Source organism: Rhipicephalus microplus, chromosome X, assembly GCF_043290135.1.
Source record: "Rhipicephalus microplus isolate Deutch F79 chromosome X, USDA_Rmic, whole genome shotgun sequence".
In the NCBI taxonomy this organism is placed as follows: domain Eukaryota; kingdom Metazoa; phylum Arthropoda; class Arachnida; order Ixodida; family Ixodidae; genus Rhipicephalus; species Rhipicephalus microplus.
The window spans coordinates 14,857,884-14,882,732 of NC_134710.1; the positions used below are offsets into that span (position 1 = coordinate 14,857,884).

General features: G+C 46.7%; 1 protein-coding gene across 4 annotated transcripts in view; it reads right to left on the minus strand.

Annotated features, from left to right (window-relative positions):
- Positions 1-19,765: 19,765 nt before the first annotated feature.
- LOC119175675 (neuropeptide F receptor) overlaps positions 19,766-24,849 on the minus strand; it is a 529,963-nt gene continuing 524,879 nt past the window's right edge. For all 4 annotated transcript variants that reach the window (XM_075881859.1, XM_075881861.1, XM_037426604.2 and 1 more), the window contains one exon: positions 19,766-22,182. In XM_075881859.1, coding sequence (XP_075737974.1) covers positions 20,971-22,182 — 1,212 coding nt within the window. In that variant the 3' untranslated portion in view covers positions 19,766-20,970. The remainder of the gene's footprint in view (positions 22,183-24,849) is intronic.

Here is a 24,849-nt window from a genome sequence, read left to right on the forward strand (position 1 = left end):
TGTCGATACAAAATGGAGCGAGCGAACCAGAAAGTTGACGGGTAGAGAGAAGAGAGAAGAACAAGAGGGAAAGGAAAGGCAAGGATATTAACCAGTCTGGAACGACCGGTATGCTACCCTACACTGGGGATAGGGATTTGGGAATTGGAAAGATAGAAAAAGGGAGAGAGAGGAAAGCACGGACACGCGTTGGGCTCACAAATGCTGATGACTTCGAACACGTTCACGTGCACTAACTGACGAATGTTCGAAAAGACGTGGTTTGAGACCACTGGCGTTCCACTGAGTGATGGATGCTTCCTTGACTTCTTAGAAATGAAGGCGATCGTTAGCCATATTTCTACTCGAGCGATTCAAGTACTGGGCTTAAGGCGTCCAGCGCTTTGAGAGCGCTTCGAGCAACGTTGCCCCCATGTCCAACGAGATCTCTCGGATGACATTCATGAGAGAACGAAGCATGTTTATGACTTTACCATCTTTCTTATGTGTTTCATCAGTGGTTGATGAAGACCCCTGAGTTAGCGTGGTCTTCTGACGTTCTATAATTAGCGGACGAATTGGAAGAATAGGCCATTCCTCTGTAGCAATATTTCTCCCCGCAGCCTTCTTTGAATTTGTCGGTCCTGTTGCGGCTTGACCTAATGGTGCACCAGTAGAGGTGGCGATGTCGTTTCGAGCTTGTGCAGTCTTTGAGGTGGAACTATGTCGCCGACGCCACTGCCGACGCCGGACTGTTTCGGCAGCATCCCTGTGGTCAAATTGCCTCTGACCAATTGCTTAAGCACCGTGCGCTCCTTTTGAATTCGAGGGCAGTCTTTAGATGAAGCAATGTGTGGGCCATTACAGTTACCGCATTTAAGAAATGTGGATTGACACACATCTTACGAATGGGGTTCTGCGCACCGGGGGCACCGTAGCGAGTTCGGGCACACACCCTTGACGTGACCTAGTTTATATCACTGGTGGCATTGAAGTGGCTTTTGCACAAAAGGCCAAACAGGATGTCGAAAATGTCCGACTTTGACATGGGATGGTGTGAAATCGCCTCTGAAGACCAGTTTCACGCAGTGTGACTTCCCAAAGCGGTGTATCTGAGTGACGGCAGTACCCTCATTTGCTGGTTTAATGAGAGTAGGCAAGTGAGCGTAGGGAATCGCAATGTCTACGTCGTATATCACACCGGCTATGGATGCGTTGTCAATCGGTATAAAGGGGCTCACTTTGATGCCGCCTAGCTCAGTCACTTGTTTGAGTGGTGCAAGCGCATTCACGTGGAATACGTCTATAGCGAGTATATTTTTTCGCGTATTTAATTTGATGTCCTTTATTTCATTAAGCATCACACGTTCCAAAAAAGCGGAGAGTGCTTGCCTGTTCAGCAGTTGCAGGTTTCCTGAGGACTCATCTGGCACGAAGATGATGACGTGTGGCCAGCGTTCATGCCTTGACTTCATGGTCGCTGTACTCGCAGAAGTGTGCGAGGCTGCGTTGATGATCTTCCTCTTCGCCCTTTTGCTCCGGATGGAAATGAAATCATCGTCGGATGAGTCGTCTTCCAAGGCAGTTGAGTAAATCTCTGTGTCCTCACCGGCACTGAGTGAAGTTCTTCTCTTCCTCGCTGTGGTCGGCCGAGATGACTGCTGGCCAAGTGGTCCTTCGGAAGGCCCCGCGTCTATGGCCACAAAACGCGGAGCTGAGGCACCAGAAAAACCTGAAGGTCTCACCGAAAAAATAAGAGAGCACAGAGAGAAGCGCTTGGATACCGGAACACTTCAAAAACAGCAGGGGGCCAAGCAAAAAAGAATTATTGGTTAATAAGAAGGTTAAGGAAGCTGAGACCGATATGTGGAGAATTTGCATGATTAAGAAGTCCGCAATAGAGATATATCGAACTTTTAAGCAGGAAATTGCCAAGGAAAGAATCTATGATAATACTCAGGCTAGTTCTCTACTCTTTGAGGCAAGGACGGGAGTATTGCGAACCAAGACATATCCGGCCAAATACGAAGGGGTAGACACGGTATGCAGTGCGTGTGGAGAGGAGGAGGAAACTACCGAACACTTCATAATGTTCTGTAAAGGGCTTCACCCTATATATAGTTCAGGATGATGGCGCAGAGTTTTTCAAAGCACTTGGGTTTAGGGACAGGGAGGGCGAAATAGACTTTAGGTGGGTCGAATTGACTAGAAGGAGGTTATCTGATTGGTGGCTAAAGGGAAGGCACGAGTGAAAACTAAGCCCTTCACTGCAAAGTACCAGTTCTCAACCTCAATATTTAAAGGAAAAAAAAGATAAATCTAGTTTTTGGTAAGCTAAGTATTTCGGCTTGGTGGTGCTAGCCACCGCTCGATCTAAAGGGTACAGCCATATTAATACATCCATCGGAGCGCGCACACCACGCGTCACCGTGTTCCCCCTCATAAAATGGACACTGTAAACATGTGTGGGCCTCTGCGTTATATTAAAGTTGAGCCATGTTTTGCGCCCACCATCAGTTATCACGATTGATTGTGCCGTATTTGTGTGCAGCCATCGCACAAAATGGAAGAGTGAGGAGCCTGAAAACGCAAAACTCGTTGAACTTTATTCCTTGTCGGCGAAAGTTATTCGTGGTCATGTAGCCGTATACTGCAGGTTGCGGCGAAGCGTCGGGGCGAGAGATTCAGCCGTGTTCGCCAGGCTCATTTTAGCAAGGCTGTGGGATAAATGCTTGAGAGTGGTTCACCTGTGAATAGAAACTCAGTTGAGTTCGGATTCTGATGGTTTTGAGTACTTCATATGTGAACGAAACACGAAAATAAGGAAATCGCAATAGCAGGGTAAATGCAGTCAGTTTCAATGCCCTGGAAGAGACGTCTTCGAAAAGCACAACACGGTGGAGTACTCAGCATTGGATTATTTATATTAATACATGCGCGGTACTCCGCTAGCTTAATTGAGAGACACACACTTTTGTTTTTCTCGCTAAAGTGACCTGGCTCAGTACACTTAAGTGTCAAAGCTTAGGTAGCTTGTAACCTTGGTACAGTGAATAATTTAATGCTCCTGATACATTTCATTCGATTGGTTAAAGCTGTGGGTGAGCCAACCACGTCGAAGTTTCAGTCCCATGTGCGCTTTTCACAACCTAATCTGGTCCATGCAGTGGTGTTTTCACGTGCATATGCGTAAGCGCTGTTAAGCCCGGTGCTTCAATTAGATTCGTAAAACATTGCACTAGTATCAAATTCATGGGTAAACTCGACTTTAGCGCTTACAAATAAAATATAACTTCAGATTATCTTACCTTTGTGCCCACAGCGATGCAGTCACCATTACTTTTTAGTGAAGGTTCGTGGACACGCCCACTATTGAAGCATCCGAAGATTTCTTGGCTTTAAATCGTTCGTGCGTCACAAAACTTGCTGTATATGCACCAAGCAGTTCTTTATGTCTCAAAGTTTCACCTTTGAAACAAGTCTGAAGTCAAATGCGCCCTCCTAACTCGTCAGGATGAGTTGTTCAACGTACACTGCATTGATTGATTGATATGTGGGGTTTAACGTCCCAAAACCACTATATGATTATGAGAGACGCCGTAGTGGAGGGCTCCGGAAATTTAGACTACCTGGGGTTCTTTAACGTGCACCCAAATCTGAGCACACGGGCCTACAACATTTCCGCCTCCATCGGAAATGCAGCCGCCGCAGCCGGGATTCGAACCCGCGCCCTGCGGGTCAGCAGCCGAGTACCTTAGCCACTAGACCACCGCGGCGGGGCTCAACGTACACTGCAGAGAGCCCCTTTGTCTTTGTATCGCTGTTTAGCATCGGTGTCCAATTTCTCGGCGTACACGCTCAAGCGAGCCGAGAACGCATTTCCCATCGCTTCAGCAGCTTCACAAATGTTAAATCTTGTACCTTCTAAATCCAAATAAAGTAAAACAAGAGCACCGTGCCCGCAGTAACTTGTGTGCAACTGTTGGAACCGCCAGACTCAACTGTCGATATGTCGCCGGCCGCCGGTATGGTGGCCTTCAAAATGGTGGCCACGAGGTTGCCAGCCGAGCTGGAGCACTTTTCGCTGCCGCGGCCGCCAAGCTGACGTCACGTGAATACAACCTATAGGTGGCACGCCGTGCAATCGAAGACGGCTGCGGGAGGAGGGTCAACCCGTGAAATCGCATAGGAAAAGATTTGACGCACGGACGTACGCTTCGTGATTCTTTCACCGGATGAACTCTTGATCGTAAAATGAACTTATATCGGGTCAACGTACATTCCCAAATAATAGTAAATGCTCCAGTTACTTCGCCACCTCGTTTTTCGTCACAGGGCGGAGGGTGGTGGTGTGAGCTGATCAACCGTGCATGGACGATGCCCTGCGTAATCGTGTGCGTGCTACAGAAAACTGCGTGAACTAGAATGGACGTATGAACGGAATGGCACTCCGAGGCAGCCTGACTTTACCGAGCCTGCCTGACGAATTTGCCGCATGCCGCTAGCGAGTAGCGAGCCATCGCCGCTGTACGGGACCGAATGTTTGACGTGGCGATAGTTTGAAAACATGTTGCAATGAAGATGCGCGAGCCTACTGGGTGCGGAAGAAGAAGAAGAAGAAGAAGAAGAGTGGAGTGGCGCTTGGACTGTGTGGTTGGGTGAAGCGGACTAGGCCTGTCTCAGAAGTACGCTACTCTTTCCCGACGCCATTTCACCCTATCTGTAAATAAACACAATCACTCGTAACAGTTTGGTGGAAGGTGCCGGGTACATTGATCTGGACGACCCAGCTCTACCAATTTTGCGACGGAGCAGACACTTGGCAGGCTTGCCACCGCAGCTAGCAGACATGGAGGACGCAGGAGCAGGTCATAACAACCTCGTTGCTGATAAACAACACGCTCACCCGCCAGGACAAGCTCGCTGCGGCATGCCGAAATGTCAACCGAGGACTTTTTCGGGGCAGCCGGATGACGATGTTGAAGACTGGCTCAAGCACTACCAAAGAGTGAGTCGCAGCAACCGCCGGAGCACTGCCAAGCAGCTCGAGAACGTGGTATTTTTTTCTCGTCGGCTCCACGTCTCTTCGGTTCGACAACCACGAGAGTGCATTGACCATATGAGACATTTTTGTGGACGAGCTGAAGAGGTGTTTTGGTGACTCAACAGCTAAGGTCAAGCAGGTGGAGCAAACCCTTTGACGCAGAGCTTAGCTACCTGGCGAAAAATGCACCACCTACATCGAGGCCATCTTGAAGCTTTGCGGAATCGGGAGTGCGACCATGTCTGACGAAGATAAGGTAGGTCATCTGCTCAAGGGAATCGCGGAAGACGTGCACAATTTTCTTATCACTGAGGAAGACCGACACACACCTTCCGACCTAAGGAGACACTGCCGAGCGTTTGTAGCGCTAAAGAGGGGGAGAGTCCTACCGAAATTGGGATGTCTTGACAATGTGCCCATGATTGCAAGTGTCAACCTTCCATCGCAGGACGACATCTCTTCTCTTATAAGACGAGTAGTGAAGGAAGAACTTGTTCAACTGCAAGTTGTGGATACCACCTGTGTCTGCCATCAGTGTGCATTCGACCAACGGCCCCGTGAACCACTGGTACCTCGGATGCGTCAGAGCTACTTTGAGCCTCGCCCGAATTACACCGATCGGTTCGAACGAAGGAGTGAACGGCCACTCGAAAACCAGGAACGCAGGCAAGCTGCATCACGGTGATTTACTCCTCGGCCACCATCGCCCGGCTTTTATCAACCGACGAGGTCTACTTCGCCGGGGATGACTAGACGCGACACCCGTACTTGCTGCAAGTGCGGGCTACATGGACACATCGCTAGGTACTGCTACCGTCGCCAGCAGCGAGCTCCACGATCCAACGCGTACACGCCCTATGTACCAGCTGGCGAGTCTTGACCATTTCAGGGCTCTTTCCAACGGCAACACGCAGCACGTGCTGACTAGCCTTCCTCCGACCGCAGTGTTACCCCACCACCCGCACGCCAACAGCGATCCCCGTCCCCGCGTCGTCACTCGGGGACGTTACCACCACTTTGAAATTAACTGGTACGACCAATGGAGGCGAGGCCGCAAAATCATCTTCCGCAAGACCACCTCGTGTTGTAATAGTTCAGAAGAAAGTGAGTGTTTTTGTAGACAATGTGAGTACTGTTGCACTAGTTGATACCGGTGCTGCCGTTTCCATAATTAGCATGTCTTTTAAAAATCGCCTTGGGACGAAAGTAATGTTTGCTTGGAATCGGAGTGCTACGTTCTGCGGTTTAGGGGGAGAAACGTTGAGCACGGTGGGTGTTTGTTCTGTTTTACTTTCTCTAGGAAATCAAATGTTTAGAGCTGAATTAACGGTGCTTGCACGAGCGACCCACGACGTCATTCTAGGTATAGATTTTTTGCGTGAATGTGGTGCAACTCTAGACTGTGGTAGTGGTGGGATTATTTTTCATCCCGTTTTGCCCTCTCCATTGACGAAAGATACCGTTGATGACTGCTTGGAAGTGTTTTCCGTGTCTGAAGACGTCTGCTTGGCCCCGCATACTGCAATGTTTGTGCGCGTAAAATCTTTGCGTTCTTTTGCGGGTTCTTACTACGGTTTAGCCGAGCCGAACTTCAGTAACGCACTTAAGAAAAACGTTATTGTGCCTAGTTGCCTCGTGCTCACCATCGATGGTTGTGCCGAGTTGTGGACTGTGAACGTTTCCGTGCAGCCCATATTTCTGCCTCCAGGACTTAAATTGGCAAGCTTTCAAGAGCAAATGCTCTTACCATATGGTCACTTCAACTGTCGGTGGATGCAAAGAAAAATCACGCCAACTCGTACCCCGACTATTCTGCCAGCATTTACCGTATGATCAACAAGTCACTTCCTTCAACTGAACGGTCGCTGGTGCAGGAGGTGATCGCACGCTACGCCTCAGTCTTTGACTTTGCCTAAGACGAGACGTCTACCATTACGCCACCGTCTTCACGTACGCAACACCGCATTTATACAGGCCAAGCACCACCAATACGCCAGAAGCCCTATCGCGTATCGCCTTCCGAAAGGAAAGTCATCGCTGAACAAGTTGAAGACATGCTAAAGAAGGGCATCATACAAGGATCGTGTAGTCCGTGGGCAGCTCCTGTCATTCTAGTCAGGGAAAAGGATAATTCATGGAGATTCTGTGTAGACTATCGTCGCCTAAATGCCATCAAAAAAAGACGTCTACCCTTTACCACGTACGTGGACTGCCTGCATTCTGTCTCCTATTTTTCTTCTATTTACTTGCGTTCTGGGTATTGGCAAATTCCTGTGCATCCCTCAGATAAAGAGAAGACGGCCTTCATAACACCAGACGGTCTGTTTGAGTTTAACGTTATGCCCTTTGGTTTGTGCAATGCTCCAGCGACATTCGAGAGATTTATGGATACAGTACTCCGTGGACTAAAATGGGAAATTCGCATGTGCTATTTATATTACGTGATTATCTATACGGCAAGACTTTTCAAGAGCATAACCACCGCTTGTCGCTTGTGTTTGAATGCTTACGCGAATTTGGCCTTGTTTTAAACTCAAAGAAGTGTCATTTTGGAGAACGTCAAGCCCTGGTATAAGGCTTCCTCGTGGATAAAGAACGCGTGCGACCAGACCCATAGAAGACCGCAGTAGTTCGCAACTTTGAACCACCACGGACAGTGAAGGACCTTCGAAGTTTTCTGGGTCTGTGCTCATATTTCCACCGATTTATTAAGAACTTCGCACAACTTGCCTCCCCACTGACGTCTCTTCTTCATAAAGACGCACCGTACTTGTGGGATGATAAATGTGAGGCTGCATTTCAACAGCTGAAGTTTATATTGACTTCAGGACCCATCCTAAAGCATTTTGATCCTGATGCTTTGACTGAACTTCATACTTTGCTAGTGGGCTAGGTGTTGGTGCTGTGCTTGCCCAACTCTGCAACAACCGTCAGCACGTCGTAGCATATGCCAGTCGGACACTGACCCGAGCAGAGAAGAACTACACCGTCACCGAGCTCGAGTGCTTAGCAGTCGTCGTCGCCAGTGAGAAGTTCCAACCGTATCTACATGGCCACGAGTTCACAATAGTGACTGATCATCACTCACTATGCTGGCTTGTGGGACTTCGCGACCCGTATGGCCGGCTGGCTCGTTGGGCGTTGCGCCTCCAAGAGTATATCTTTTCTGTGACCTATAAGAGCGGACAATGTCACACAGATGCGGACTGCTTATCCCGCCTTCCTTTAGTGCACACCAACGCTGACAATGATGACATTAATGAGTTTCTGTCTCGTCCGACTTCCCAGATACCAGCAGCTTCAAACGTGAGCAACAGCGCGACCCTACTCTGAAACCCTTGCTCGAAGCTGCACATAACTCCGCCGACAAGCACTTTAAAATTTCAAATGGCTTGCTGTATAAAAGAAACTATTCAGCCGACGGCCTCTCGTTGCTTCTAGTGGTGCCGGAAAGCCTGCACCAGGTCGTCCTTCGTTCTATGCACTATGACATAACATCCCGTCATCTTGGTTTCACACGTACGCTACATCGACTACATGAGAGGTTCTACTGGCCGAAAATGTGGAAGACCACAAAACAGTACGTCGCCAGCTGCGCTATATGTCAGCGCCACAAGTAATCAACCATTGCCCCGGCAGGTTATTTGCAGCCCATCCCTCCACCGACATCCTCTTTTGAAAAAGTCGGCATCGATTTGCTCGGATCCCTTCCTAAGACCCCATTGGGTCATCGATATGCTATAGTGTGCGTGGATTCTTTAACGCATTATACGGAAACGGACCCACTGACATCGGCCACAGCAGCCGCTGTTTCTTCTTTTCTGTTAAAACGGGTCATACTGCGTCACGGTGCTCCACGGGTTGTCATCAGTGACCGTGGACGAAAATTTATCGCCGATGTGGTTGAAGAAATTTTGCGCCTCTGTGGCTCCTCTTATCGCCACTCCACCCCTCACCATCCGCAAACTAATGGTCTCACTGGGAGAACAAATCGAACTCTTACGAACATGCTATCGATGTACGTTGATGCTGACCACAGGAACCGGGACGCCGTCTTACCGTTTGTTACTTATGCGTATAACACCGCCAAGCATGAAGTTACTGGACATTCGCCCTTCTTTCTGCATTACGCACGAAATCCACGCAGTTTTCTGGACACTCCATTACCTTTCTCGCATCAGGAAGATCTGTCCATCGCTCAGACGTTGTGTCGCGCTGAAGAAGCACGTCAACTAGCACGCATTCGAACATTGTCTTCTCAAGAACACAGCAAGAGTCGCTATACGATGCCAAGCATATCCCCGTAGAGTTTTCTCCTGGTCACCAAGTTTGGTTGTGGACTCCTGTTCGTAGAAAAGAATTGTACCGGAAGTTTCTAGCAAACTATTCCGGCCCATTTGTGATAGTCACTCGACTCAGTGACGTGAATTACGTTGTCGCCCGAGTCAGAGCCAATAACCGGCGTTCGCGCACTACGCAAATTGTTCACGTAGCGCGCCTCAAACAGCACCATCATAGGCCTATTTAACTCGCTCGACGAGCTTCGTCTGCCGCCGGGGGAAATTCAACGAAGATGCGCGAGCCTACGGGGCGCCGAAGAAGAAGAAGAGTAGTGGAGCGGCGCTTCGACTGTGTGGATGGATGAAGCGGACTAGGCCTGTCTCAGAAGTACGCCACTCTTTCCCGACGCCATTTCACCTCATCTGTAAATAAACACAATCACTCGTAACAATATTACGCCGTCGTCATTACTAGCGCTCTCAGCATTCAGTTTCTTCTTCAACGAAACACAAGCCTTCAGCTTCCCATTAAGTAGCGCTTGTGTCCCAGCCATGCTACTCTAATTGTGCGCAATTAACTGCAATCGGATGTTCATGTTCTATCATTGTGATATAAATAAGAATATCGAAAAGAATACACAGTTTACTTTTCGCAACAGACATACGGACGGATGGACGATTCACGGTTTACCGATAAAACCCTTCGAAGCTTCGCCCCACTCATGATCATTCACTCCGTGGACATGATGTGATTTTTTACAAGTCCTTGACGTATCCTGTGTTATAAATTAAGATGATATTGGCGTTCTTCCAAAACTCTGGTACTATTCCCGTCAAAAGACACTTCGTACATCAGGTAGCCAGTTTTCGTAACACAATTTCTCCGCTATCTTTCAACGGGTCTGTTGTTACCTTATCCTAACCAGCGGCTTTTCCACTTTGCACTCAAGGGCTTTCCTTGCCTTCCCTGTCGTAACTGGTAGGATGTAGAATTCCTCTGGGCTAATATTGCTCCTTATGATATCACCCTGGTTGTTTAGGACTCTGTTTATCTCTCTGTAGAACACTTCGGCCACCTCAACTATTCTATGCACATTATTTATAACAGCAGACAGTTATAGTATACCGGGCTTAGCGGGATAGCGGGCTTACCGTGATAGCGGGATCGAAGTTCGCATGCAGCCGTAAGGCGCGTTTACACTAGACCGACACGACACTTACATGAGCCCGACGAAAACATGAGACAGACGCAAACCATCGGCCGACGAGTCGCCCGCCGACGAAGTCGCCAGACCCACTGGTCACACTAGGCTGACTACGATGACGACGCCTCAAAAGACAGCATTTCATCGCAGTGTAACATGATGAGAGACCGAAAACGCCTGCAAAACGCATCCGCAGATCTGTCATCGGCGTGTCGTCGGGAGATCAGCGGCTGAGCTAAAATTCTCCCCATGTCTTCTTTAAACGACCACGAAGCCAGCAATCTTGGGAAAGTTAACAATGCCCTCTCCGAGGCTCCCGCGGCGTCTGAATAGGCAGCTGGAGCATCCAACGGAAGTATTTTCTTCTATTCCCTATTGTGTGCACCACCCCATCCCTCATTACCATGGATTATGGAGGGAGCTGCGCAGCGTAGCCAAAGAGGGACAATGACAGAGTGGGGAGCATGGCTGAAAATGAGGTGCAAGTGTGCAAGTAAAGTCCGTCACTGCATGTGCCTCCAAGTGACAGCAGAATTGGCCAACAAAAGACTGTGAGCATCACAAAACGCCGGCGGGGTCTTCGTGAGACCACCTGTGAACTGTTTGTGCCTTTGCAGTGTACCTAGGCTGACGACATGAGAAAAGACACTTCTAAAGACAGCCCGCAGACCAAAACCAGTGCCTTGTCTCTCTAGTGTGAACACGCCTTTAGCTTCAATAACCGAGTATTGCGGATACGCTAGGGTAAATTTTGCGATAGCTTCCTATTTGTAACGTCTCTAGGTTTAACTTGAAGATCGATGTAAACAAATCGGCAGCATAAACGTTTTCGCGCTTGGTGCGTGGTTCGTATATATTTACTTATATTATTACTAAAGAAAACTTTTAACAATGCTTCGTGTGGTGACACAGGTAAACATTCTCGTTTTCTTTTACTATTAACTGTTCTTTAACTTATCAACCCTCAGAAAGGTGGCGCCACCATCCCAGCTGGAGCACGTAAGTCACGTAAACGCTTTCCCACTTAACTGTAAGACACTGTCTGCAACGAACGTTTGCTGCACGGTAACGCCATTCCCTTAACATCCGCTATCACGCTAACGGTAAACTAAAAACTCTATTGGCTTCCTTGTCCCTTAATGCACACATCCGATTAGGGGCCCTTTGAAGGACCCCTCACACCAATTTCGGAAACTCGAGATGCTTGTTTTGTTTGAGAGTGGATGATCGGCCTTTTTCTGTGCAGGTGCTATTACAGCAACGTCCACATGCGTTGACAGCCCACAAGGCAGTGAAAGCCCTGCTGTGTTTCCTGAGAAAGACAGGCTTGTGTGAACGCCTCTGACATGCGGTAGTGAAATGACTGTCAGTCTCTCCCCAACCCTTTTTTTTCTTTTCCCTCTTTTCCCTCTTTCTCATCTTTCTTGTCCCCTTCCCTAATCCCCCAGTGTGGGGTAGTCAACCGGATGTCTGTCTGGTTAACCTCCCTGCCTTCTCCCTTTTGCTGCTTCCTCCTCCCTCCTCCTCCCATGTGCGGGGGACTTCTGACTGATTAGTAGAGAAGAGCGTTGCCTATGAGATATTGTAATTTGGTTTTAAAGAAAATATGCGTGCTCGTTCAAGTATTCTGGTACAATCGACATTTTCTGTGGTTTTACTACGCAAACCAGTAGTGACCCCCTCGTGGCGTTGCAGAGGTCAAGCATTGTCGACATCAGAGAACGTTTCCGGGGGCACTCACAACAGCCCGACTGCCCCAGCGAGGACTATTGTTTGTCACCCCTGTCGTTCTGTTGTCGGGCTGCTCCCAAGGTGGGTTTGGCTGGGTACGCCAGGAACGTTTTTATTTATTATTTTTTAGGAGGGCATGGTCGAAACACCCACATCGTTTCACCTGCCGCGGGTTTTCGAAAACGGCGCGTTCAGCGTCATCGAAGCTTGTGCCACGGCCGGGCTAGACTGCACCTGCGCGCTCGCTTCATACGGCCTTCGCATTGGGTGTATTATACCCCTTTCACACAGGCACCCGTGAAGACCGTTTAACTCCCTTGTCTTTACGACAACGAAGATGCGGTTGGTGTCACACGGCCACCCTTACGCAAACGAAGGTGAACGGAGCATTTCGCAAAGGACGTTCAACTATCTCCCTTCGCAGCGGAACGAGGTACTCTCGTCCTCAGCAGTCTAGAGGTCAGAGAAAAATTTCGAGCACTAAGTGGCCGCAGTGAAAGAATAATACATTTTAGCAATAGTAAACGTTCTTTCGTTGTAGTACTAATTCACAACGCGTGTTTGTTTACAATATTTACGCCCGCCAGAGTTCACTTACTCTCAACACCGATGCCCTACACACCGCGCCTCGCGAGTCGGGCCGGCCGGCGCCAGCCGATCAACGTCATTACCAGCGCAATATCACACCACTTCCTCACGTCGTCCGCTGTGTCACTCATGGCTGAAGAACACAAAATGTGCGCTCACGAGGCAAGGAAGCATAAGAACTTTCGTACCGGGCATGTACACAGGTAACAAAACAACTAAAAGCACAATGTGGCCAGCGTCACTAGCAGCATTGCTACAATTAGCAAATGCGTTTTTATTTGAAATTATTTTTAATGGTTTGTTAGTAGCATACCTACTTTATAGTGCTTTTTTGTAAAAACCACCTAACAAGGATTCATAAAAATTCAATAGAAATCAAATTAGAACACTTTTCCGAAAATGAAACAGCGCCAGCTGAGCCCCCTCACGGCAACTGTTACAACCTTGTCATTGCCGTGTGCACTGCCACAACTCCTTCTCCGTCGAACCCCCTAAAGGAGATTTACGTTGACGGTGGTCAACGGAGTTTGGTGGTGGCCGTGTGACAGGGGTATTACATGCCTCTCGCCGCTGCTTTGAGGGGGGGAGGCGCTGCGACCCTGACCTTCTTCCGCCGCTCTGTGCAGCGCGTGCTCCATCGGCACATGAGTTCGGGCGCACTTGATCCCTCACTACGCGTTGAAAAACAAGTTGCCTAATCATTGAAGACGCACAAATGGTTTATGGCATTGCTCATACCTGATGATGCTGGGCTTGTACCTATAGAGTGCACTTTTCTGGCAGTGTCAAAAGCCTCGAAGTGCGAATATGATCGTAGCCTCTTTGGGGTAGAAAGCGCCATATCACACACTCCATAACAACTTCGTCTGGGCGTGCTGATTGCTTTCTTCCGTCACATTGTATTTGATGCAAAATAAACACGGTCCTTTTTTCTCCTTTCTGTGAATCTGTTGCAATTTTTTAAACACATGCGTGGTGCTAGCTTTCGCGATCATATCGGCACGCCTTTTTCTCTTCTTTCAGAACTTGCTGCACCTTCTCGCATTTCGAATGGTATAGGAGCGCAATCGTCTTATCATTGTCTGGTATTGAGCCTTGCGATGAACGTCACTGTTTAGTGTTTGCGTGCAAACACTTACTGCTTCTTGTTCAGTAAAAGCGTCTTGTGAAGTTGCAACATCTAGACCTGTTTTGTTGGTCTCCGCTTTTGCTTCTTTGACGTTTGACGTAGGGGCGAACCTCGTGAATAGTGCCGGATCATCAAGGGTTCAAAGGGTTTAAATGAACTGGGCCTTCCAGTCGTAGGGAGCCCCCTAAGGACCAGAAAAAATGGCCGGCTTCATTGCATTGTTCGATAAAGTTTACTCTTTCTGCTGTAATTAGCCCCTGATAGAAACATATTACCTATTTCAGTAATCAATATACATGCTTTTAAGAGGTTGTTCGTTGCATAACGTGCATAATCTTGAACTCAGCTCACAGTTCTGCAGTGTGTGGTACAAACCTTTCACTCGCCCAATACCGTGAATTGTGTAGAGGGAAGGAACTGATCCAGCGGATGAACACAGAGCAGCCTGACGAAGATTTTAGCAGCTATACGGTTCAACGCGCAACGCAAAGGTGCATAGAGAGCGGTTCCTAGCTGTTTGAAGTATTGTTTAATGCGCTTAGTATTTATTGCACCTAATATTAGATATTTAAATTTTAAACCATTTGTATTACTTGTCGTAATCAGTAGGCATATGCAATATGCATAATCTCACTATAACGAAATGCTGCCTTAGAAGAGCTCAAAGGTTTATGTTAGGATAAATGGCATATGTCAGTTTTAGCGTAATATGTTGGAAACAGCTGCTAGATTTCCATAAAATTTTACGTGCTCACACAAAAAATGTCACTGGGTATGAAGTGACACACTTTTTTATTCTTAGGCTGCGTATCCTTTGCAGGCCCTCTCCCAACTTTTAAAGTAGGTTCACATATTCAATGTACCTTTTGTCTGCAACTACCGAAACTAATGTAATATTATTCAGCTGTGTTATTTTAGTGACTCATAAGTTACATCTGAACTAACGAAATATTACAATTTTCGTTAACTTGTTGGTAAAACAATGAATTTACTGCATGCACAAAAACACAGTGGGTGCGTATTGTTGTGTAAATTTTTTTCACTTTCACTTTTTTAGGAAATCGGCATTTTTTAGGTGAGATTGTTTCTAACTTTTTGTAATTCGCGCATACAAAGTTCATCGAAATACATTCGAATTTTCGAGAAAAGATACAGTGAGCTGGAAAATTTCACAAAAACCGCAATTAAAAACAAGAACAAAGTTTTACATGACCACACGCCTACGCTAGAGGGCGCGAAGTGCACTTCGGCGCGGTTTTTACACCACTTGAAGCAGCCTGTCGACAAGTCAGTTCCTCAAAGTACAGTGGATCTTTTGCTGTTGAAATTGCAAATTCAATTTTTGTTTGGAGGGTGGTTACCCTACCATACACCCTTAAATATGTGTTGTTTTATGAAATCTAAACTTGGTAAACGATTGGTAGCGCATTTACTGTAAGTACGGGTGAAAGGTTTCTGAAAAAGGCGCACCTGTCAACTTCGGCAGTGCTTGCGCGCAGGCAACCAAAACGTGCGGTATTGATTAAGTGAAGCTGAATCAAATAAAGGAAGCTATTTTTCACTAAGACACTCCCTTGTTGTCGAGGGAAGATGCCCTCTATTGAAATAAGGGTAAACAACACAATAGGTTTAGACGAATGGAAGGAACACACACGGTGCTTGGACTGCACTTCTAAGTATCGTATGAATTTCTTCTTTTCGTCTCAACTTCTTGCTCAGTTTAGTCTTCTTTCAGTATGATACAACGAACCAGACAAATATTAATGCTGGCCACGTGTTTTCGTCTCCTGATATAACCGTTACGATGACAAGCTCTCCATGTGCTCCGCAAGAATGAAAACGCCCAGGTCACATAAAACACTTCGGAGAGGCTTTGAATAAATATGGTATGTGTCCTTGGCAGCTAAATCTAATAAGCGTCAAGTCTCAAGCATGACCCGATGACAAAGTGAGAAATAAAGGTGGAGGGGAAGAGGCCCCCTTATTTTTTTTAACCGGCCTCTCCGCACTGTTAATCCGGCCCTGCTCGTGAAGTAGGATATTTGCGAGGCTGCTTTGACCTTGGAATGAAGTGGGAAGGGTAGTCCTCAAAACGAATAGGCGCGGAGTCAGGAATAACATTTATGATGCTGAACGTAGGCACATAGTCTTCGTCGCGCAAGTGTCTGCTGCGTACGACAGTCGATGCAGACTTCTCGTTGATGATAATGTTTCCACTTCTTAATATTCTTTTGCCACTTGGCGCACAGCTCAGTGTTTGCGAGTTGATGAGAAGGAACACAGGATGTTTTCGTGTTTTCCCTGAACGGGACTTGCAATATGAAACACAGCAATACACCTTCACACAGCTAATATATATTGATGTGCGTATATAATGCACGTACTGAGGGTTGTGCGACAGCTTTCTCGAGTTGAGAAATCACTGCAGACTTAACAGTGATAAAGCACCGAATGAAATGCAACAGTGTTGGTAAGTCCCATGATAAAGCAAGCCACACTAGAGATAAACGGAAATGGACAACAACCTGCTTATAGCACTAAGCCACAATAGAATTCATAATTTTTAGAAAAAAAGCTGCTTACTTGTCGGAAAGTTGTAATGTTGTAAGTTGCTCTTTCCAAACATATTCTACAAACTCGAATGATAGCACAGAACTGATTTGCACTAGAGTTTTAGTTCCGGCGCAAGTCGCTTGCGAGTGTACTTAATTAAGCAGCTGCGTACTTCGCATTCTTCATGGACGTGACTTGCAGTACAAAAAATGCAAAAGAGCTTGGGGATTCCGAAACCAGTATGTCCAGGTGGTGTTAACACATTGACAATGCACACCACTACTCTCTGTGCGTGCCGTCCGAAAGGGTTATTCAGCAGCGAGGGTCCTTTCTTTTTTTACTTTCTTTCTCCTTATACGCAGTTTTTTTTAACCATAAGATATACAACACACGTGCGCGTTTCAAAGAGCTGTGTAGACCGCAGCTTTTAGCCCTGAAAACCCCTCCAAACGTATTTGAAAAAATAAAAAAATAGAAAAGAGCTGGCAAAGGGAAGGTGTGCTTGTCATTCTGCAAGCGACCTCTCTTAATTGCGATGTTGTTGTCCAACGAGACCAAGGGCCAAAGGTAATTGGTGCTCTCTGCTTGCAGAACAGGAGCAGCACTGTTTCTCATTCTCTCTGATCATTTCCAGTGCTTTATGCTTCCTGAATTATGCCTCTCAATAGCCGATTCTTCCGCATTTTTACTGAGTTTCAGCTTGTATTATCCACCAGCACATACATACCTACATTATGTGGCAAGCCATCTGGTAAGATTAGTTTTTTTTAAAAGTAGACGATTCTACCTCTATCCCTGATTTCTTTTATGATTCCCCTTTCTGTCGAGAATCCCCATTCCATCGACAAACTCTCTTGTGTCGTGTGTGCGGCGCAGTAATTGGAAGGTCAGGGTCGTTGCGCCCATACCGCCGACGGGTGGCGAAACATACTCAGAAACTCTCTCATGGCTTTCGCGATGAGTGAAAAGGCCGTGAGGAAGAAGCGCGCTGAGGTGCAGTCTAGCCAGGCCATGCTTGAGCGCACGTAGTCTTACGCGCTTCCCAGCTGTAGGACGCTAGTTTCTTGAAGTATTTAAGGGCGTTTTGAACTGATGCAAAATGGTCCTGAATTAACCATGCTAGCAATAATTGTACCATGCTTCTGAGTATTTACGATTCAATGACGGTCTTATTAGACGCAATGCTAGAGATTACAGTAAAGAAGTCGGAAACAAAACTTTCGCTGTCAGGTGTTTTTCAAGCGTTGGTACCCGCATCATAGCATGACCTTTTTTACTGTTTCCTTTGCAATACCAACACTGCTGTTCAAACCAGCGCCCTTTCAGTTACGAACTTCATACTGTACACACTTGTCTACCGGCAGGATACAGGAAGCAATGTTTGGAAGTTGCTCTGTACAATAATGCTGGTCTAATGTAAAAATAAAAGGTGAACTTGGGAGTTTCAGTGCGTAACTCAAAGAATATTTCGCTTATTTCCCGTAGAACCCGCCCTGTGGTTCCAACCAATGCCTTTTCGAATACGAGCTAAGTACTGTAGCCGCTGGCATGGTTCCGGAGATAGTGTTTACAAGTTGGTCAGTACATATTGAAACCCATATTTTAAGTGTTGTCATTGTATGTCAAGGTGACGATGCACGCACCACTTCACAAAGAAACTTCGCAGGAAAGCTTGAATTTTTATATTTTTTGGAATTGCCTCGCACTTTGAGGAAATTTCTTTTTGGACTCTTTTAGACTTTTTAGAGATTTGCAAATATCAAATTTTTCTGTCTTGAAGTTAACTCACCTTTTTGACGTATTTTATTTTTAACCGAAATTGTTGGTGGCATCACTAAGTGTTTGCAAGGCATTGTGCCAACCGTTCACAGAAGTATTTTACACTTCTTGGGCAGTAGGGAACCCCCCACCCCTTCCCCCTCTGGCTTCGGGGAACTAGTATGTCCCATGTGCAGCAAAGACGCAGCAGTGCCTGCAAGAGACCGGTCTTCACCTTTGAAGTCTTTCAAGTATGTGAGGAAGGTGGGCGGGGGGTGGAATGCGTGCGCGGAGAATCATCTTGTGGGGTACCTGTTTTGGGACGAGTGGTGTGGATTGCTGACACGATGCGTGAAAGCTTGACAGTAATCAGAGAGACAACTTTTCCTCTCTCTTCTCTCGTGGCGGTCGGTTATTGGAGAAGGTCCAGTGGACGCCCTTTTGGAGAAGGTGACCATATGTGTCAGAGGGACGTTGCCTTCAAATGGCCACTCGTACAGTGATTGGACATTTCAAATGAAGGTGTTACCCTGACAAGATATATGAAGTGCATATAAAGAGCCGTGGAGCTTTCGCTCGACAAGAAATGAGTCGTCTTACAAAGTGTAAACAAACTTCTGTCACGTTCCATTCTCACGAGTCGCTGCCCGTCTTGGCTCTCTGCTCCTGGTGTTCATGGGCCAGCAGTTCGAACTTCGGCTGAGCGCCACGCTACTCTTCCGTGTGCTCTTGCAGCAGGCCAGTCGTAACAGTGGCCTGCAGACTCTGTCTTAGCAAGTTTTGAAATTTTTTCATGTCTCGAAGTTACCTTGCATTTGTGAATCTCATCTGCGGCAACATTTGTGTCCAATATATAAAGATGACAAATTTACCTTTGCGAATCTTTAAAATTCATCAAAATTGTCAGGTGACCTCTGAAAATCAAAAAAGTAAAAATGAATTTTTTTCAGTTTTGGAAGTCACCTCACACTGTCATGATAGTATTCTTTTCGGCATTTTTGCGATGGTAAGACCTTTGCAAAGCCTCAATTTCTAAATGTTTTATGGTTACCTCAGACTTGTGATGAATGCCATTATTGAGATTTTTTATCCATATGGCTGGCATATCTTGTATTTTTAGATTTTTCTAGGCTATCTCGTACTTTTCATGAATGCCATTTTCTTTTTGTCATTTTGTTAAAAGTTTCGCAAATCTTGAATTCTTGGATTGTTTGAACTTGCCTTTTGTTTGGGAAACATTTATTTTCGGACCATTTTAGACGAAAACAGACCACAAAAATCGTTGAGTCTGAGAAATAACGTCATCGAGGACAGTCGCTTCTTCCGGTGTCTGTGGAATGTCTGTGGCAGAAGTGCTAATACACATTCGCGGATGATCCGTCCTCGTATGAATGCTGTGACTCTACGAATTTTGCTGCATCGTAGATTCGCTTTGACACAAAAACAGACTTCTTTAGTAAGCGTTGCTATGTTGCCATCATTACCCACACTTCAGATGCAAGTTTTCAACACTGAGAATACCCAGGCCCTTTATTTCACCAGGAACTTGATAATACAGTGTCCGCAGACTTAAAACTACAGATGAACATTTTAACAATGACCACTTTTCAGGATATATAGCTTAGAAGAAACTGGATACCCTAGATATGTGTTGTTGTCGCTTTGTAATTCGTCACTCAGCGATAAGGAACAGATATTAGTGCGGTATAACCGTTTTTTTTCTCTTGGACAACGAATGCAAATTGGTAGGAAGGGCCATTAACATGTAAATCGAAAACAGTGGCACTTAAATGGGCATTGGACAAATTAAGATGGCATTGAGCAGCGAGTCTACTTCCGAAAAATGAAGTCCCTGAAAACAATCTGAGCATAAAATTTATATGACAACAGTCAAGGATACTGTTTTCTAACACAAAGATTGACGATTCTCCAACGCATCATGGTAAAGTAAGGTGTCGCTGCTGTGTGACCTTCAAGCTACGCAAAGGAGATGGAGTCATAAATGCATCCTCAGGTGTGCACGCGAAGGGGGGGGGGAAGAGGGAAGGTTTGTTTTATAACACTCAGTCGAACACTTCCCGTTAAGGGTACACCTATACAGGTTTTCTTTTTAGACGACATTGTTGCACTCCAATAACTGCTTACATTCAATCTTTAGTGCCTAAAGGCCAGGGGCCAAAAGCAGACCGTTGTGGAAAGCACATTATCACCCAATTTTCATTTTTTTTCATTTAGTGTGACACACATCTTCCAGACTCGGTCAAAAATGGGAAGAGGCTTTGCGATGAAACTTTGCCTCTTCGAGCGGGGTATACCCTGCGCAAGCCTATGGCTGCCACGGAGCCGGTACCAAAAGATACCTTTTTCGAAGTTATCTTCGGCTTCCACAATTTTTCCGGAATGCAGCACATTCAGTTACAGATACACTCAATAACCACGATTATTCACAAGTGCAGCCATAGTAGCTCAGCCGCATTGCAGTGTGCACTACAGCTTAGTAAAGTAGGGCGCTGCTGTTTAAACGAAATACGCATTTAAAATAAATAATAAAAAGTTCAGCTCAGTTCATGGCATCTAGTGTGCTTTGGAAAGTCCTGACATTTCATAAGGTAGCTGTGAGCCATACCAGAATATTGAAGGCAGTATGAAGACAGTTTCTTTTGTAAAATTTTGTAGGTGATAGTAATTGGTCATCTGTCTAGTTCACGGCTGGCTGAGGACGACAAGTGTCTCGTACTGGTCTTCGGCTGGTTGCGGCGGGGCGGCTTCCACGCAAGTGTCTTGGGTGTGAGGCCGCTGTTGGCGGCGAAACAGCACGAGCGCCTGTCCTGTGAGCGGCCTGCTCTCCGAAGGCGGCCCAGTAGCCGACGCACGCCGAGTTCGCAGCCGCGGACAGCATGTGGACAGAATGCGCCGGAACTCGCGTCGGAAATTGTCATTGAGCCATCCGTAGAGCAGAGGGTTTGAACAGGCCGAGCTCATGCCGGCCATGTGGCAGCAGGCGAAGTAGACGCGATAAAGGCGAGAGTCTGCCGTGAGGCTGGGCGTCGAGTCAGCCACCAGATTGAGGATGTGCAGCGGCAGCCAGCTCGCGGCGAATATGGCGGCAATGGCCACTAGGAGCACATTGGTGCGGTGCATGCGGCGCTTGTCGTGCTGTTGGCGGGGTGCGCTCTGGTTCAGCGGGCCAGCCTTGGCTACGAGTCGCACGCGCAGGCGGCGGCAAATACTCGCGTAGGCCACAGTCACGGTGGTGATGGGCATGAAGTACTGGAACACGATTGAGAAGATGGAGTAGTAGAAGCGGCCTTCTTCGACGGGCCAGTGCTCTACGCAGTACTCGAGGTGCACCACTGTGCCTCGCGCGGGATCCGGCAGCTCGATGTGGTCGAGCACGCGGTACATGAACATGGGTACGGACAGAAGCAGTGCCAGCAGCCAGATGAGCGGCATGCCGACCAGCGCCGAGAAGCACCAGTGCTGCTTGGTCGGATAGACAATAACAAGGTAGCGGTCGATGGCGATGGCCGTGATGCTCAGCGTCGAAACAAAAACGCTGGTGGCCTGCAGACCAGCCACCAACTTGCACGTTGTGCCGCCCAGAGGCCAGATCTTGAGCGCAATTTCCACCAGCGAGAATGGCATGGTGAAGAGGCAGAGCAGAAGGTCGGCGGCCGCTAGGTTCACAATCAGCAAATTGCGCGCCGTGCGCATCTTGGGTCGCCGTGCTACCGCCAAGCAGACCAGCCCGTTGCCCGTGGCACCAGTGAGGATAAGTAGTGTGTACGCAGCAAGCAGTGCGGCTAGCGTGTCGGTGTCGATGGCTCTTCGGTCAAGAAACGAGAGTAGACGTCTCTCCAGCTGTCGGTGTAGCTCCGCGGTATCGTTGCCGCTCTTGTTTTGGGACAGCAGGGCCTGCATGAAACAGGGGAAACTGATAAGCTTCCATGCGCACAATTGAGTGGCATGGAACAAGGAAAATTTTAGAGAACAATGAAAAAAATATGTTTGCATTTCAAAAGAAACTGGAAAGTTCGTGAGGTGCAGGGTATAGATAATTTATTTATGGCCCAGCGGTCGTGCATACAGAGTTCTCCAGCTATTTATAGCCAGAGTTTAAATATATTCCGACACACGCAATTACGACGCGAATAAATACATGTTGCTGACCGTTGCCTCGCGTTACTCAGACTATATTTATTGTTCTTAAATATTGTTTATTAGACCTTTTAATAACCAACTTCTTGAAAAACTAAGATGAGTAAAAAATTCAATAAAAAATTACAGATTGGTTTGTAAAACGTTCGATTAGACAGTTTTCAACCTTATATCTCTTAATTATTAGTGTTTATTTGCTAACTACAAATACCCATAAAATACGAAAAATACTACGTGATGAACCCACTGGCGCGCTTACGCGTGCCGTGATTCTGTTCATGACAGTGATAAGCAGTCACCGTGGTTATCGCTTTTGTGGCCGATAGCGAAACGTGCTCGTAGCAAAGCCACCACCATCGTTGCGGCCTGGTCGAGACAGCCCAATCGGGCAAACGCTATGCTCGTTCGTACGTGGAACGTTCAGAAGTACTAGAATCATCATGCGCATTTGGCGTGTGAGCGGGCTTGTCGCGTGGTTTGTTTTTTGCACTTTGCGGGTATATGCAGTTAGTAGAAAAACACTAAAAATTAACAGATATAGAGCTCGAAATGGTCTGACCGGACGCTTTGCAAGCCAATGAACAACGTTCTCGTTGGAATGTCTGGCCCATTTTCATTGCTTAGAAAGGTAGTTAATAATATTGACCTAATTAGGCAATTATTCAGAACACAAAGAATACTCTGACTCACTCTAGGCAGTGATTCAGTGAGTTTGACTCACACGCATTTGATCGCGTCGTCATTGCATGTGTCGGCGTATTTTTAAACTCTGGCTAAAGATAGCAGGGGCACCCAGTATATAGAGCAGACTGGCCGGTGCATTAACACTCGCCTTAATGAGCATATCCAACCTAGCCGAGCATTGCAGGAAACGTTAATGTTATGCTGTTTGCTATGACGCGGGCATTCTGTTTCTTCACAGAAACAGGCTACCCTGGGAAATAATAGAAGCCTTTCATATCAGAAGGTGTGCCGATAAATGGGTCAACTAGCACATCGATTGTGCTGACAAACAGTTCACCTTTTTGAGCCATACTCAACTCTTACATTCGGCTGCACGTTGTAGATACCACTCATCTAAAAGTTACTGCCATAATATCTTTTTTTGTTTTTCTTGTTGGTTTGTTTGACACTTCTTTTACGCACATGAACTTTTCAGCTACCCAGGGATAAATACTCCGTGTACTTCATTAAATAATCTGAGTTGTGAATTCACGCTCGTTTGTCCTCTCGCCTTTTGTGCTTTGTGTATTGCGCACGCACCGAAATGTTTCTAATAATGCCCTCAAAGCAACTCGCTCAGCTATCCATACTACTACAGTGGCAGCCGTGTTGACTCATTAAGCAGGAAATATTTAAGTGCGAACCACTGCAGGCCCTTTGAGTGTTTCCGTCTGCGTATCTACCTATATAGCCGCCTACGTCTGGGTGCTCTCGTGATCGCCTCCTTACCGTATACTAGGCCAAAATTAATATGAAAGGGTAACAGGGTTTGCCGAATATGTCTGGCTGGTCATGGCATGAAGAACGTGAAAATCCCGTCGCGTACGCCGTCAAAACATTTTCTCCAGACACGTGTGACACATACCGGTATACCACGCACCACGGTATCCGGGTGGTCGAAACCACCCTCACGGTATACCATGAGCCACAGGGGATCAAAAGTTTGTTCTCTCCCTTCTGGAGTAGAGATACTCATTGGCAGCTTTAATGCAAAAGCCCCAAGAAAAACTGTCATGGACAACGTTGACCCGGCAAATGAAAATAAAGATATTTGGGTCTCAGCAAGAATCTAACTTAAGCATTCTGCGCGACAACCAGGCATTCTATCACAATAGCCCGGCTAATTTCGAAAATGCTTTTGCAAAAGCTCCCATGAAGGCGCAATGTTCATGAAACGTCAATTATGGTTGTAGTGGTGGGCTATCCAATTTTATAAACACTACATGTGTACCCCAATAATAAAACATCACGTTGGGTTAACGTCAATTCTACACTTCAAGGGACACTAAAGTCAAATAAGAATTTACGTCACAGTGAAAGCTCAATGTATGACAACATATAAAACTACAATATTATCGACAACAGTGCCCTACTTAGCGAGAAACCAAGGTAAATGCACAAGAATAGAAGTGCCGCAGTAGGACATTTTCAAAATGATCTTGATGACATCAGACGGACCGCTTACAATAATCAACAGTAATCGATCTAACTGCACTAAATAAAGAACCTTCTGTGCATCAAAAGACGCAATAAAATGCTTCTTGTTCGTTCTGTTTGATTCATGGAAATGAGAACCACCAAACGTTACTATGGGGATTGGCGGGAGTAGTTCAAAAATTCAATTTTCGCGTGGTTCCACGGAACATGTGGTGCCATCTAGCGGGGCTCAGTTGGAACAAATAAAAGAACGTCTGGAATTAT